Genomic DNA, 15,172 nt, shown 5'->3' with positions numbered 1-15,172 from the left:
GCTCTGTGCTGGAGGAGAATGTTGACTATGCCACTGACTGTCAAAGCTGCAGGAAAAAGAAACAGGCTAACAAAAATTAAAATGCCAAAGACAACATGTAGAGGCAAAGGCTTTTATTCTGTCTAGAGCTCCGTTTTTTGGCTTACAGTGCATCAGAAGTTGTTCCACCTGCTGGCTTTGCATCTTCCAGCAACTCTTGTAATGTTGCACCTCAAGCGATGCTGAGCAAGAAGAAAAGGAGAGAGTGAGCGAACAATACAGAGCCAGACCAATACAATAAACTCTTCCAAGGCTTCCTGGCAAGTAAAGAAGCTGAACTCTTCATGCAGAAGGTTTGCAGAGGGCTGATGTTGTGTGGGCAGCATCAGCCAAAAGGGCTTCCCAACAAGGGCTGGAAGACCCTCCCCAGTGACCGAGGGAGAGCTCCTGGCACGTCCCTGTCCCCGCCACACTGTCCATCAGGTGGCGGCAGCGCTCCAGTGAATGGCAAGAGCAGCTCTTCCTTCAGACCTTCAGCGAGGGGATTTTTTCAGCAGGCCGAATAAGATCTTTGTGCCAGGAGAAGAGGTGCAAATCAAATGTGCTCTCACTGAATGCAAAAAAGTCAGCTGAGTTTGGTCTGAAACACATACCACATCTTGGGATGCACAAAATGGGAATTAAGCTTGTTTCAAAATACAGCCATTAGTGTCAGTCTCCTCAAATTAGACTAGTTGGCAGAACTGAAGAAAAACAGCAAGCTTTCAGGTACCTCAGCTTCTTACTGGGTCATTAATTTGGCTCATGTGTGATGAAAACTTCGAGCGTTCCCAACCTGATCAGCTGACGTAATAAAAGAGATTATTGGGCTTTACAAACCACACCTCACTCACTTAAACCATCACAGAGCTTTCTGTACACAAGTATTACAAGAACACAGGTATAAGCCTGAAGTTGGTAGGAGGAAGAACCATCCTTCAGCATAAACCTGAAAGAACTGAATGAGTCCTAGGACTTTGTTAAAAGAAGCAGCATCATCTCATTGAGCAACTCTTACGTTGAAAGTGGCAATTAAAGACGATCCTGTTGTTTTGTTTATGGGTAACCCATTAGGCCCATGCATCAAGGTCTACACAGCACAAACAAAGAACTATTTGAAAAAGAGATGGAATACAGAACCAGTTCTGTGAGCATTTTATTCACACTGCTTATTTCCTGAACCAGATCCCATGTCTGACCAGAGGTAAGTAAATGGCTAATTTCTCTTTAAGATAAAATAAAGGTACCTTTGGCGAGAATCTTGTCTCATGCAGAGAATGCACTTCCTCAGCTGTGGGGTTAAAACAATGATCAGAACCACTATGCCTCCAATACCAGCTGCCACAACCCCAATGATTGTTCCAATGGATTCTTCTATACCAAACAAGCCTGAGGGAGAAGGGAAGGTAGAGAGTAACATGAGATGTTGTCCAGACAAGTATATGCAATGCAGCCAGCATGTTTTCTGCAGTGGCTGCAAAGGAAGCTGCTTACTTTGGTATTGATTATGGTGATATCTTGTCTGACATGAAATTGTGGGCTTCTACATGGGAGAGAGTGAATTGCACTACAGAGCTATTGGTATTTTTCACTCCTATGTAGGAAGCTGCTGCCCTTTCTGGGGCAGCAGAGACAGGTCAGCCCCACTGCCCTAGCAATCTCTCTCAACAGTTAGGAGCTACGGGATGGCAGAAGATGCTGCTCCCTGAATTAACAGGACTCATGTCTGTATGCCTTATTTTCAAATGGAAAAATATTACTCTGACAATTTTGACAAAGTCATCTGTCTCCATGTCTGCCTCCAAAGGAAACAGCACAGGGGAGTGGATAGAACTTCACTGAAATCCTTTCATCATTTGGTTACTCTTTGGGACTGTTGCATGGCAGAGATGGCATAGCGCAGAAATTAGGTATTTCACCATCTCAGGAACACACAACAGCAATTACACTGGCCAGGGTGTAGACATTGCAAAAGTAACCTGTGCTACTGAAACTGAGATCAAGACAAGAGAAGACCTCATTAGACACATGACCAAGTCCTTGCAGAGGGGCACAGTTTTCTTGCCTTGTTAGTGTTACAGTTTAAACTGAATAGTTTTATAAAATTAGTAACTCAGGCCCAAAAGGCCAAAGGCTCAATCAATCTTGGTGAGCTAGAACCTTTGGGAATGAATAGGGGGAAACGGCACTTGCATAATTTACTCTTGAGACAGAAGGTGCTGGTTTTTGTAAATTAGATAGTAAGGTAATAACCCTTCTGATGTGTTGACTCTTTGAGACAGGATTGTCTTTAGCCTACAGAAAAGGAAAGTTGCTTTGACACTTCCATCTGATAAAGGCAAAGCGAGTTATCTCTTAAAATGCCTAGTGTCTATCTAAAAGACTAAGAAAACATAGCATGGCACTTTTAATGCTACTTTATTTTAATGTTTATGCAGTTAATCACAAATTATATAATATGATCCTCATGTTTATTGTGGGATTACTTATGTCATTCAGAGTTAAGGAATGACTATGCAAGTTAGTGGGTTGGAGAAAAATAACGTCAAAACAAAGAGGTCTGGAACTGTTCCCAATATGGTATCTCAATACCTGTCACTCATGGGGGTTCTGCACTGCTGTGAGTACAAGGGAACTTGTCTGATTGTTTGATTCTTGGATTCTTGGCACTGATTTTGTTTTTATGGATAAAACTATTCCTTCTTTTTTTGGTTGTATATGCTCCTCCTTATAATAATACCTATGTGGCTGCTAATAGAGACAAACCAATCAAAATTAGCTGGCCTTACAAAAATAATGGGAAATGCTATAGGGCAGTTATACTCCATGACACCAAGGCCTCACAGTTGGAGGTCAAACGTAGACAAGCTTTGGAGGAAAATCAAGGTGAAAAGAAGTCAGTAACATCAAACATTACCCAGAGCTCTTCTGATCCTGAGCTTTGTTCCATCTCCTGTCACCACCTTCCTATCCAGAAGTGAAACCTCACAGAAATAAATACCATAGTCACTGGTTGTCACATTGAGGATAATAAGGGAGGCATCTCCTCGGGACAAGTCTCCACTTATGAAGAACCTGGAATTATTTGGCAAGACGGTCACATTGTTTTCTAGCAGGTCCACCCGCCCCTTTTCATCTTGTTTGTACCACTTCACCATCAGGTCATTCAGGGCAGGATGTTGTGGACTGTTAAAATGGCAACTTAAGACCACAGTTTCACCCTCTTTGGCTTTCTCCTTGGCTGGTGTTTGAGTAACCAAAAGGTTCCATGGCTCAGGTGTTGTCAACAACAAAGGCTGTTCTGTTACATGAGTTATAGCTGCTGCATTCTCCTTGCTCGCACTTCCACCAGTAACACCAATATCTGTACCAGAAAAGAGAAAGAAGAGAATGGTTAAGGGTGATAAACCATCCAGCTGCTCCTGGCCTCTAACCAGTACGAAGAATAGCTCCGGAATTAGCACTTGAGGGCAGTCACTATTATCATGATAGGGATTTGCTTCCTAATTCCTGCTTAGAATTATATTCTTGTGTACAGATGGGTCTTTTCCTGAACCTCAGTTCCTTCCTACTGGCATACTAGATGGCACTGATGCCATCAATGGCATTGCTGCCATTGTCCAATGGCTTTGGGTGAAATTTAGAGTCCTGTCAGCCTCATTTCCACCTGGAACATGAAACTCTTTCTTCCCACCCCAAAAAGTGTCAGGTCCTGATGTTCCTGCCTCAGCCACTTTGGAGGCAAAGCAAAAAATGCATGTACACTTACATACTGGCAATTCTATTCTGGCTAGTACAGTGAATAAATGTGCATCTTGATGCAACTGCCTGCATCCCAAAACACAAAGTGAGCTTCCTAGAAGTTTTGGCATACACTTCCAATTGTAGAAATTGAAACTGTGGAACGAATCTCCATTGCCAGAGACCAAATCCCCAGCAGATGCAATCAGCAGTATGGGAGACAGGACCTCAGCCTTGTGCAGGTACTGATACTGAGGGTGACAGCAATTCTCTCTGAAGAAACCATTGTCCTGTAAACTTTCACTAGAAAAATATGAGCATGACTATAGTAGATATTTAAACCCGCCTTCTCACACTCAGGTGCTAATCATAGTATCAACCTTTAGCAAAGAGTAGTGAGACTGGATCTCATTTCTGGAGAAAAACCTAGGTGCAGAAGATGAGGGGAATAGCTGCAGTCTCAAAAAGAGGGGGAAACAAATCTAAAAATAAGCAAAGAGCTTTTACCAAGAAAGGGTTCAGACCAATTTTTGCTAAAGGTTCTTCTTTTTTTTTTTTTCAAGTGAAATAGTCTGCCTTTGAACTAGTTAGTGTCCTCTAAATGATTGCAAACCATCGCAGAGCGAAGGTCTTGATTTTCCATTGTCTTGAGTCTTTCATTGCCATCCATAGAGTGTGAAACACTCTTGTCTGGGTCTGGTAAAATTTCACAATGACAATAGATGCTCTCTGCTCAGGGACAAATGTCTCAAGGCAATGGAAAACCAACACCCTTGGTGGCTGGTTTGAGAGTTACTTGAATGACTCCTCCAGGCATGCTTGTACACAAAATCACAGTTGTATTCATAGTTATTATTATTTATGACTCTTATGGGAGTAGAGGATTTCTTTCAGACAGCAGGGCCCTGTTGTTCTGGGTGCCTTATGGGGTATAGAGCTTACACTTTAAATATCAGACAAGAGATAACTCATGGATGCAAAACCACAGGAAAAATAAACTGGCTATGAAACCAAGCAACAACAAAGCAAGTAAAAAGCCTTACAAGCTCTTTGGTGCTCCAAGCTTTTACCTCAGAATGAAAATTTTGGCCTTTTAACTGGAACACCAATCCATGAGAATTGGATGCCTGATAATTAGGTACTCAAATATAGTTTTGAATCTGCTCCCCTAAAATTGGTAGTCCTTATTAAAGATACTGGATGAGATATTATCCTCCTGTTGGTATGTGAGCCTACTGGAGTTTCTTGGGGAAATCTGAGGTTGAGATTTTCTCTTTCCAGTCAGATATGTGTATCAATGCAACAGTCATAAAAGCTGAAGTACCTTGACAAGATACTTTGATGAAATACAAAGTATAATCCAAATATTTGACAAAGCTGATAGTAGCTTGACATACTATATATATATATATATATATATATATATATATATATATTTGTGCATCAAATATTCTGATGTGATATATTTGGTTATTTATTAGAGTGGATTTGAGCAGTTTCAGAATGAGTACTCTTTTAAAATGTGAGTTTATTAACCATTATCTCTACCTGCTGCTTTAGCTAAAGCAGTATGTGCCATGGCTACCTTGTTTTAAAGGAATGGCCACAAAATTTCTTCTCCCCTACAAACATTCCAGCCCTGCCACATGCACCTCTGTAACAGAATCATAATTTTAATTCCTTTTAGTGATGTCAAAGGTATCATTTTTACAAAACCACTTAGTGGACAGAGAACATAACTGAGCAGGAACAATATGTTTTGATGTTGGCTCTGCTCATCATGAATTTTATTTGTGTCTTCTGCCATGAAATAACTGGCCTTACCATCTGTTGTATTTCACATCTTTGATTCAATACAAATCATGTAACTTGAAGATACTCAGGAAAATCAAAACACAAGAGGAGTAGGCCCTGTTGTTTCGTCCCAGCTCTGTTTTGAGGGTTTCACTGAGAAGGCCATGGCACTGCCTCTATTTTTCTTTCTTTATTTCTTTTTCTTCTTTAAGGCTACAAAACTGGGACATATTAGTTCACTGGTATTCAAATACACAATGGCCTTATCATAATGGCATCTGGGAGCATACCATGCCAAATGCTTTGTTGACTCTGCTTCAAAGCTCTTTTAGAGTCAATTGCTTCATTAGCAGACTGATGTGTAGGTCTCTTGTCATGTGGGTTGTAGGGCTTCAGCCTGGGTAGAGAGCAATGCAAGGCTTTTCGCTGAAAGCACTTGAACTAGACAGAGAAATATGGCATGGATAATCTTGTCTTGACCTGGAAAAACGATTAGATGATCTAATAGGTCATTGTCATATGAAGTCATTAGTTCATGTCCAGTTTTCAGCCATGAGGGGAGAAAGCTCTCTGGGACTCCCTGTAATGTGGCAACGTGCTCCACATTTGGCAGGACTGACAGGGCACCTACCAAGCCCTCAGCCTCCCCTTTACACAATCTGCAGGTTGATATTTTTCCCACATAAGGGCCTATCAGGTCTGTGAGTGAGAAATACACAAGGCAGGCTAGAGGAGGTGGGGTGACAAAAGGAAAGAATAAAATATACCTGCACCCTCTTCCTGTCCTAGAGCATCTAACTGACTCTTTGGTGCCTGGAGTAAATCCGAGCAGCCCTGCCAGCCTTTTTTGCCAGCTGCTAACAACATGGGGGAACCAAAATCGTGGGTGGAGGTCAGTTCAGAATTTCACCTTTCTGAGTTAGTCCCCTCTCCTTTGTTCACACTTAGTTGCTGAAGGAGAGGCTGAGGGCAAACAGGATTTGATTTCTAACACACATACAAATCCTCTTCTGCTGAATTGACTGCCTTTCAGATGGTTTTGTTGGCTTTAGAGCTCAACTTCACACTCATGCCATGCTTGTGCCATGAAGATGCTTTACAAGCTGTATCCAGCTCCCAGACATCTATGATTAAATGTTCAATGTCTGCACATTGCTACTCTTAATTTATAAGACTTTTGCCCTGGGCTGAGACTGGCTTTCACAAATGCATATGAATAACTAACTACCTTGTGACAATAACTAGTTGCTAATAACATCAGAGAACTAAACCAGAAATTAAACTTCTAGCAATGATCATACACATCTTGAAAAAGACAGGGAAATACACTCTTTCTAAACATTTATATTAGCTAAACAGGAATGTATCTAAAAAGAAAAGTATGTTTTAATACAATGTGAAACACTACTGTTTCCCTGCAACCTGAGGAAACTTTCAGCAGAAAGTTGCTTTTTGAAAAACAGAGGAGAATCTCTCAAGCCAAACTCTAGCAATAAGCTATGTTTCTTCTATTTAAGGAAGGGTGGTTTAGTACTCACCCACCACCAAGAAGAAGAGGAATGAAGATGCTGCAGATCTATAGAGCTTCCCAATGTGCTGGACCATAGTTGCTGAAGTATCTGGCCTCACCGTTTCTCTCTGTGGGTCGTACAGGCAAAAAATATGTGTGTATTATAGCAACAGGACCTCACATTCTGCCCAGTGAATGTCACACTTACTAAAGTTACCACAGCTTTGAGTTCACAGTGCTCTGCCTGCAGCCTGGATGACAGCCACGTTTGAAGTGACAACAATGACTTCCCCGGGGGGGCTGTTCTGAGCTCTCCCTGAGATGTCAAAAATGCACTGAGAGCAGAGGGAAAAGATAATTCATTGGTTTTTACTTTAGTCTTGTACAAACCACAACTTTAGGTCGAGTACAGAATATCCAGATACTCAAAAAGAGATTCTTCTTCTGCTGAACCCCTCCCAAGTGGCAATGAGAAGAGAAAGAGCATTGACTTTATTTTCTGAGCAGCTGAATTCCTGTCACCACAAAAGGAAGCTTCAGGAATTCAGGATCTTCGTGGCTATATGCACATGGGGTTTATAGGTAAAATGTATTCCCCAAAGTATTCTTTTCAGCCCAGAACAAATCCTTTTTCATCAATAGTTGATTACTTAAACTCTGTTTAAGGAGAGCTCATTTCTACTCCCCCTGGGTGGAGGGTGGAATTGCTGAAGCTGGTGGTCTATCTGCAAAACCAGCAGGTGTGCTCTGAGGCAGTCCACGAGGGTTTCCACAAGACACACATGGAGAACGACTGTGGGAAGAGCTCCAGTGGCCCCAAACCCTACCTGTACCATCCTGCCCTGCCAGCAGTGCTACCCCACACCAAGCATGTGCCACTCTCACTAGTTCCTGACACCTCTTCCCTCAACTACAGGATTAGGGATTACTGCACACTTTGTCTAATGATCTTGTATACCTTTGAAACAATCAAGAGTTTGAGGAGAGAATAACCAGCAGAGTCAAAGGCACCTGGTAACTCAAGAGGAATTGGAACTGAGTTACTGGGCTTAGAGTACTGGTTGTGACTGTGTGTCAGAGAAGTCAAGCATGGGAAGATGGAAGTGAACTAAAGGCAAACCAAACAGTGTCTGATTTAAGCCAAAGTATCTGGTGTGCTTCAAAAAAACCCTTCAAGTGTGTTGTGGTGGACATGCTACCATTGTTCCTGCAAATGCTGTTTATGTTCATTTTATCCTGTAATGGCAATTCTCTTGTGAATCTTCAGTTGAATAGGTCAATGCCTGAGCAAAACTGCAAGGTCAGGCAGCTTTTAACCAAGGGAAAACAAGGAAGGTTTAGTGTTGCTGGCAGTCAGTAGTTGAAAATGAAGCTTCTCCCACTTGGATAACCCAACACAAATCTAAGAGAATCTCAATTTTTGGATGAAAGGAAAAGTAAACTTGGTAGACAGAGTGTTGTTGAGAAAACCATGGGGAAAAAACCTGAGTTTCAAAAGTCCAAAGCAAGAAAGAAAAAGGAAACAAAACACACCTTCTTTTTCAGGCTTTCTTGTAAATTTTGGAGACTCACAGTCTCTTGCATTAAAGGTGTCCTGTCTGGGCCAACAGCTGGGAGGGGACATCGGCCAATGGGACATCACTGGCACTTTTGCTAATGTATCAGTGGGCAGATATCACAGGGGCCCTGAGATGTCCTTTCAGTGAGAGGCTTTACACATTTTCAGGGAAATCGGTGGTGAGAAGGGACAGCAGGAAGAACCAGTACCGTCACAGCTGGTCACTACACCTCTCCTTCCCTTGGCCACCCATCCATCCTTCCATCCCTTTTCATCATCTCCCAGGCAGCAACACAGCAAGGTGGAGATTTCTCTGCACCTCACAGGGCTCTTCTTTTTGCTGTAAGGTGACCTGAGGGCACCAATCTGCGAGCCATCATCGCTCTGGCTGGGTGCCCCGACTTGAGGGACACCGAATGGCGCTGTCTGAGATGGACGCCAGCTTTCCTGACTCCGGGTGCTCACAGCTCGGGGCAGAAACCACTTGGCGCTGCTCAGCAGCTCCAAAAACAAAACCCTGGTTTTCCCGAGGTGAACACCCCCGAACTGACTCCCTTTATGTCACCTCATCCCCCGCTGAGCGTGCAGCCAGCTTTCCCCCTCTCCCCCTAGGCGCTCCCATGGAGCTGCCTCCCGGCGGTGTTTTCCGTCGAATCCCAAGACTTTAGGATCTGGGAACTCCCCTGCTGTTGAAGCGCCCGCCGGGGCTGCGCGCACGGGGCAATCCCTCGGCAAGGAGGCAGCGAGCGCCGCCCCCACCCCGACGGGAGCTCTTCCTACTGCAGCCCCAAACTTTCCGCCGGCTCCCACTTAACCCTTGCGGACGCCGCAGGGGTGTCTCCGGAGCCGGCCGAGGGGCGATGGGAGGCGCCGCCGCCCTCTCTGGCCCCCAGGACGGCTCCCCCCCGGCCGAGCAGCAGCGGCAGCGGCACCGCTCGGGCCCGGCAGGCTCCGCTCGGCGCCGGCAGCCTCCTCCCAGCGCGGCCCCTTTAAATGGCGGCCGCGGCCCCGAGGAGGCAGACGGCGGGCTCCGTGCCGCCTTCGCCCCCCTCCATGGTAAGCGCCACGGCCCCTACCGCCCTCCGGGCCGCGTAGGTGGGTGCGGGGGGCGGCAGCAGCCCCGCTCTGCCCCCGGGGAGCCGCACGGGCCGACCCCGGGCGGCAGCACTGGGAGGCTCCGCTGTCGCCCCCACCCATCTCCCCGAAAGTTTTTGGGGGGTGGCGCTCGGGGCCCCCGTGGGGGGGAGCGGGGAGCGCCCCCGGGATCGCCACGGGGAGGGTTTGGGCTCCCGGGGAGCCCCAGCGCGGGGGCTGCGGAGCCGCCGGCAGTGGGGTGGGTCGGAGCGGGGGCGCAGCAACTGGTGGGGGTTTGCAGCCGTCCCGGGTGTTGCGTGGAAGCCCCCCCCGGGGCAGCCCCGCGCTCTCGCCACGTATCCCGGAGTGTCCCTTCCTTTGCCGCTGCTCGCCCGCAGCCTGTGCTCCGCCTGGGCTGCAGCGCGGGCGGGCCTGGCTGGCGGTGCGAGCGGGGGTGTCCCAACTTGGGCTGGAAACTCGGCGTTGTGTCATCCCGGCAGAGCCGGCAGTGCAGGCGGGGAGTCGGTGGGGCCCTGGACTGGGGGTGTACCGTTTGCTGGGTGAGTGGGGACAAGTGACTTCGTGTGGCTCAGTTTGTCATCATGAAGAAAAACTGACCTTCAAAGTGAAAAATAAATACTGTACCAAGGGAGAGTGCTACAGAGATAGAATACCGTGATACTTATTATCTTTATAATAGGTGATTCAAGTCGAACTATGTGCCTCTGAAGTGTTGTGCTTGTATTTATATACAACAAAATGTAACACTACTAGTATAATATTTAGTGTATCATTATAGTAATATATGTCAATCCTCTGCTCAAAATGCTACACCTGTATGACTGTTCTCAAGTTTTGAGAGGTCTCACGGGTTCCCAAGACATGCTGCATGGTATGGAATGATGTCTCACACTGATGTTATTTCAGTTCTAAGTATCTGTGCAGCTTCAATGTGCAAGTTGAGAGGCTGCTGTGGAAATGAAATACTTGGATAAAAATGTACATAGTAATTAAATATAGTGTATTCTAGTAAAAATAAAAAGCCAGTGAAACGGCTGTCAGTGAGAAGTGTTTCTGTGCCACTCACCTTGATGAGGCTAGCATGTCAAGTTTTGTTTAATATACAGTTAAGTGGATTAAACATCTTCTTATTTCACCTTTCTCCACCATTGCTGAGTTACATACCTTGCTTCTTGTTCACAGGAAGTTCATGAAGTGGATCATGGTCTTATTAACCAGCTACTTGCTGATTCAGAGAAGACTCTTAATTCATGCACAGAGAAAATGCAGAGTCCTGCTCAGTACAGCTGGAGTGCTGATTGGAGCTTTTGGGTAATGTGTGTTATCTCTCTTCTAACTTGTTTTTAATTTATAAATGTAATACATGTCTATTTTAATTTTTATATATGTGTATATGTAGAAGCTTTATAGCTACTTGTCTCAAGTTGCTTTGTAGTCATGAATTAGTAAAATGTTCTCCAGCCATGTAGTGAAGGAGGTAATTTTATCATTACCAGCTTACTAAAGTGTAAACTGAGACTGAGGGGGGGTGAAGTTGTTTACCTGATGTCACATATCCAGTTAGTGTCAGAACTTCTGGCTTCTGTGCCCAGTCCTGTCTCCCAGTTCCTGGCATGGTTCATTACCCTATCCAGTGTCTCTTTATGCCTTTCATAAAACACTGTTGATGCTTTTTCACTGTAAGGGCTGAATTTTGATTCTCAGTGTTGGGCGGTTCTTCTATTGTGCTTTCTTACTGTCTGTATTTTGTCAAGTAAACACATTTGTTTTCTACACTAATAAGTAAGGTTCCTGTGTTCTGTGTAAAAATGGGATTTGTGAATAAGAAGGGCAGAATGGAGGGGTTTAATTTTGTTACTCTCCAGGGAAACGCCTCACTGAAAGCAGATGGTTTAATAATAAATGCTAGTTTTAATACTTTCTTGTGCTTTTGGTGATGGTTTGTTATGGGTTTTTTGGTGGTTTTATTTTGTTTTGGTTTTTTGTTTGTTTGGTTTTTTGTTGTTGTTTGTTTTTTCATTCAGAGAAGGGAAATGTACATGTGTAGACTTGGAGTGCATGTTTTGCTGTTAGTTTTGTAGATGGGTTGCTGCTGTTTGATAAGGACGGGGACCACTTGTGCATGCATACACAGGGTAACAGCTGATGTGAGAGACTTAGAGTCCCTTCCTCACAGCTCTGGCAGTCTGGCTCAGGTTCTGCATCAGGTGTCCTCAGTAAACTGGTGTGCTTCATCTTGTGCATAGAGGAACATCCTCTAGAGTACTGTGTCCCTCTTCTGGTGAGGTCATCGAAGTGTTTATTGTGCTCAGCAGGTGAAAGATTCAGTAACTGGCAAATGCCATAGGGAGTCTGTGGCGGAGCTTTAAGCAGAACTAGAGGATCAGATTTGCTAGCTCCTTATTTATAAATCTAGCTTGTATGTGTTTTCATCCCTCCTGTTCAAACTAAGTGGATGTCCTAATGGTCAGAACATCAGTTTTTGCATCTTGGGCCCTAGGATAAACTCCCTACAAACGTATGTGCGCTCTTAAACTGAGCAATAGTAGTCTGGAGCCAATGGAAATGGGACAAGCCTAATGAAACTCAGCAGGTTGGAGTGTTGCTGGAGAGTGAGTTACTTGGGTTGTGTATTTTCTCCACTATTCCTAGAGAGACAAAGGTGATACAGGGCCGTCCTGCCTCTGCCCAGCTGTATCTCTGTATTTGAACTGATAGTAAATTATGCTATGCAGACATTGTAACTGCCAGTCATGCTCTCATTAGATGGTAAATCAGGTTGTGTAAACTAAATCTTGATGATTTGTATACAACCGTTAATACAGGTGGTAGTTTGTGTTTGAAATAAACCTGTTCAGGTCATGGGATCAGTTTGCTGGACTTGCAGTTAACAACTCAGTGTTTCCTTGATAAGCTTAGCAACTGGCAATAAAGTCACTAAAGATACTATGCCAAGAATGTAAATGTGCTACTGGCTTTGCATTCATAGAATCATAGAATCTATTGGGTTGGAAAAGACCTCCGAGATCATCAAGTCCAACTCTTGGTCCAACTCCAGTCCATTTACTAGATCATGGCACGTTCTTAGGCTTGATACACATGCTGGAGGTCTGAAGTTTCTTTGGAACAGAGCTTTAAGCCTGTAAAGTGCAGCACATTGTGTATCCTCACAGTGCCACACTGCTTCCTGTAGTAATGTGTGCTTTAACTTCAGGGGTGTGGGATTCTTCAGTGCAGTGGCAGCTGCTGTGTGAGGTGTTTTCCAGTACAATTAAATGATTGCCTTCTGTCTATAATCTATACTTCAAGACCTCTGTATTTGTTTGACGTTTGAAGTTTATCTGGTTCTGCAAATACGACCTTGCAGTTAAAACAAAAGTAATTGTGTAAATACTTGTCTCCTGTGAGATAATGCTGTGGCTTCTAATGCCTTAGCCATACTGTCTGTCACTGGTTAGTTTTAAAAACCTCTACTACTCTGGTTATAGGAAGCTGTGGTACTTATTTTCTCAGCCTCAAGGGGACTGAACTTAAAATAGCAACAGCCAGAAAGCCACAAATTCAAGGCAAAATTAAGATCTTCTCATTAAAATGTTATGTCATTGGCATCTCTCCTCCTCTTCTTGACAAAAAAATGTATTTCAATAACTTGCATGGGGGATGATCAGCTGCTGACTGTAAAAACAAATCGTTACAGCTCCCTAAATTCTGAGTCATAGTAAATGTGTAGGTGATAGCATGGAAGGCAGCTTGTTGCAGTCTGTAAAGCATGTGTCACTAACACTTGACAAGGGATGATCTTAGTGTCCTGTGGCAGGTGTGGATTTGTTACGCTTCTTTTGCTACAACATCAGGACTAGACTGTTGGTAGCATTTAGGGATCAGCTTTGTTGCCTGGGTTATTTGCTTTGAGAGGCTGCACCTTTCTGACAGCTTTGGTTTGCTCCAAGGGTTCATTTTTTCTGAGTATGATGTACTCGTTTCTCTGATGATGGAAACCAAATGTGGATGTTAGAGCCTGACTGGTTTGACTTCAATTTTTCATGGATTGAGTGGGAGTAGGCAGTTGTGCCATGCCCCTGGAAGTCAGGCCAGGTATCATGAATGCTCAGTAGGTGCTGCAAGCACATGTAATTAGCAGCAAAAGAGGGTTAGCAGCCTCTGGAATACAATCTCTTTCATGGCTATGGTGAGTGGGGAGAAGAAAGGGTAGCAGAAAAATTAGAAGGGAGGGAAGAAAAGAAGAGAATCCTCCTATGCAGAATAATATGTTGGATATCTTTATTGAAAGATTTGGAAAATTAATTTTCTGTTACTGTAAGTAATTCTTAAACTGGTAGTGTTACTGGTGGTGCTGTTTTTAAGGTTGCTGGTGTGTCATGTGATATTTTTCAGGGTTTTTTTTGTTTGGTTTTTTTTTTCACCTGGAAGTGTACAAAGCTAGGCTTTTGTAACCTCACTGGAGGAAGAAAAAAGATTGCTTGCAAACTTAATCTTGGGACTTTCCTTCTTTACTGGAAACCATAAAGTTTGTATCGCCCTTTGATTAAATGGCTCTAGTTTTGGCAACTGCAAATAGAAGTGATGACAGTCAAAGATGATTTGGAAATAAAGTTACATCTGGAAGCCCTATCTCAAGATTTCTGAATTTTATCCTTTTATTCCCTTCATACTGAAATGTCTTTCAATTTAATATCCTTCGAGGAAGAAACCTGCAAAAGTCTTAAATGTTCTTCTACTGTAATGAAGAAGGCAAAGGTGAATGAGGAGCTAATGAAAAGGATCCTTGCATCAAAAGTGAGGGTGTTGTCTGGGGGCTCTAGGTTATATTAATGAACAATCAAAGAAAGTTCATATAAAACTACAATAAGAAGAATGCCTGTGGAAAGAAAGAACAAAAAAGTAAGTCCTCTTGTTGCGTTGGAAAGGTAGATGGAAAGAGCTGAAATCAAATGAGCATCTCTCAGAAAATTACTTGTATCTGGGAGGCTTGTTTAATAATTTGGAAATGTGAGGTGTCAAGGAGGTGTTGGAAAGCAGATAATGAGGCTGTAAAAAAGCAAATTGGTTGCAAGGTTATGGCAGTTTAAAGAGTTGGTTGGTGCAAAGCAGTCTGACAATAGAAGCAAGTGATACAGTGAAAAGTAAAAATAAGCCTTTTGATAATAGAAGAACAAGTGAGTTTGCAGAAGATTGGGAAAATATTTTGAATTTTTACATAGAATTGGTTTCTGTGAGAAAGAGCTAGTCTGACAATATGTCTGCTAGTGTGACAGTATGTATGCCAAGAATACAATAAGCATATATGACTCAAACCTGTACAGGAGGGATGCAGATACACATCACAATTTGGAAGATAACCTATTGAAGCACATATACAAGTTTAGGTACTTTCAGGGCTCAAGACTGGGAAGGGTTGAATTCAACATGTGTTGTATCTATAGTTGTTTGAATGC

General features: G+C 43.6%; 1 protein-coding gene across 3 annotated transcripts in view; it reads left to right on the top strand.

The window, feature by feature from the left end:
- Positions 1 to 920: 920 nt before the first annotated feature.
- The window catches only part of GRAMD1C (GRAM domain containing 1C), a 62,074-nt gene continuing 47,822 nt past the window's right edge, over positions 921 to 15,172 (top strand). For 2 of the 3 annotated variants that reach the window (XM_071560655.1, XM_071560647.1), the window contains exons 1-2: positions 9,385 to 9,677; positions 10,899 to 11,027. In XM_071560655.1, coding sequence (XP_071416756.1) covers positions 9,615 to 9,677; positions 10,899 to 11,027 — 192 coding nt within the window. In that variant the 5' untranslated portion in view covers positions 9,385 to 9,614. Of the gene's footprint in view, positions 1,223 to 9,384; positions 9,678 to 10,898; positions 11,028 to 15,172 lie in introns of those variants that run through there. The other variant, XM_071560665.1, reaches the window with a different exon arrangement.

Source organism: Pithys albifrons, chromosome 1, assembly GCF_047495875.1.
Source record: "Pithys albifrons albifrons isolate INPA30051 chromosome 1, PitAlb_v1, whole genome shotgun sequence".
In the NCBI taxonomy this organism is placed as follows: Eukaryota; Metazoa; Chordata; class Aves; order Passeriformes; family Thamnophilidae; genus Pithys; species Pithys albifrons.
This window is presented reverse-complemented; position numbering and strand designations above follow the sequence as displayed.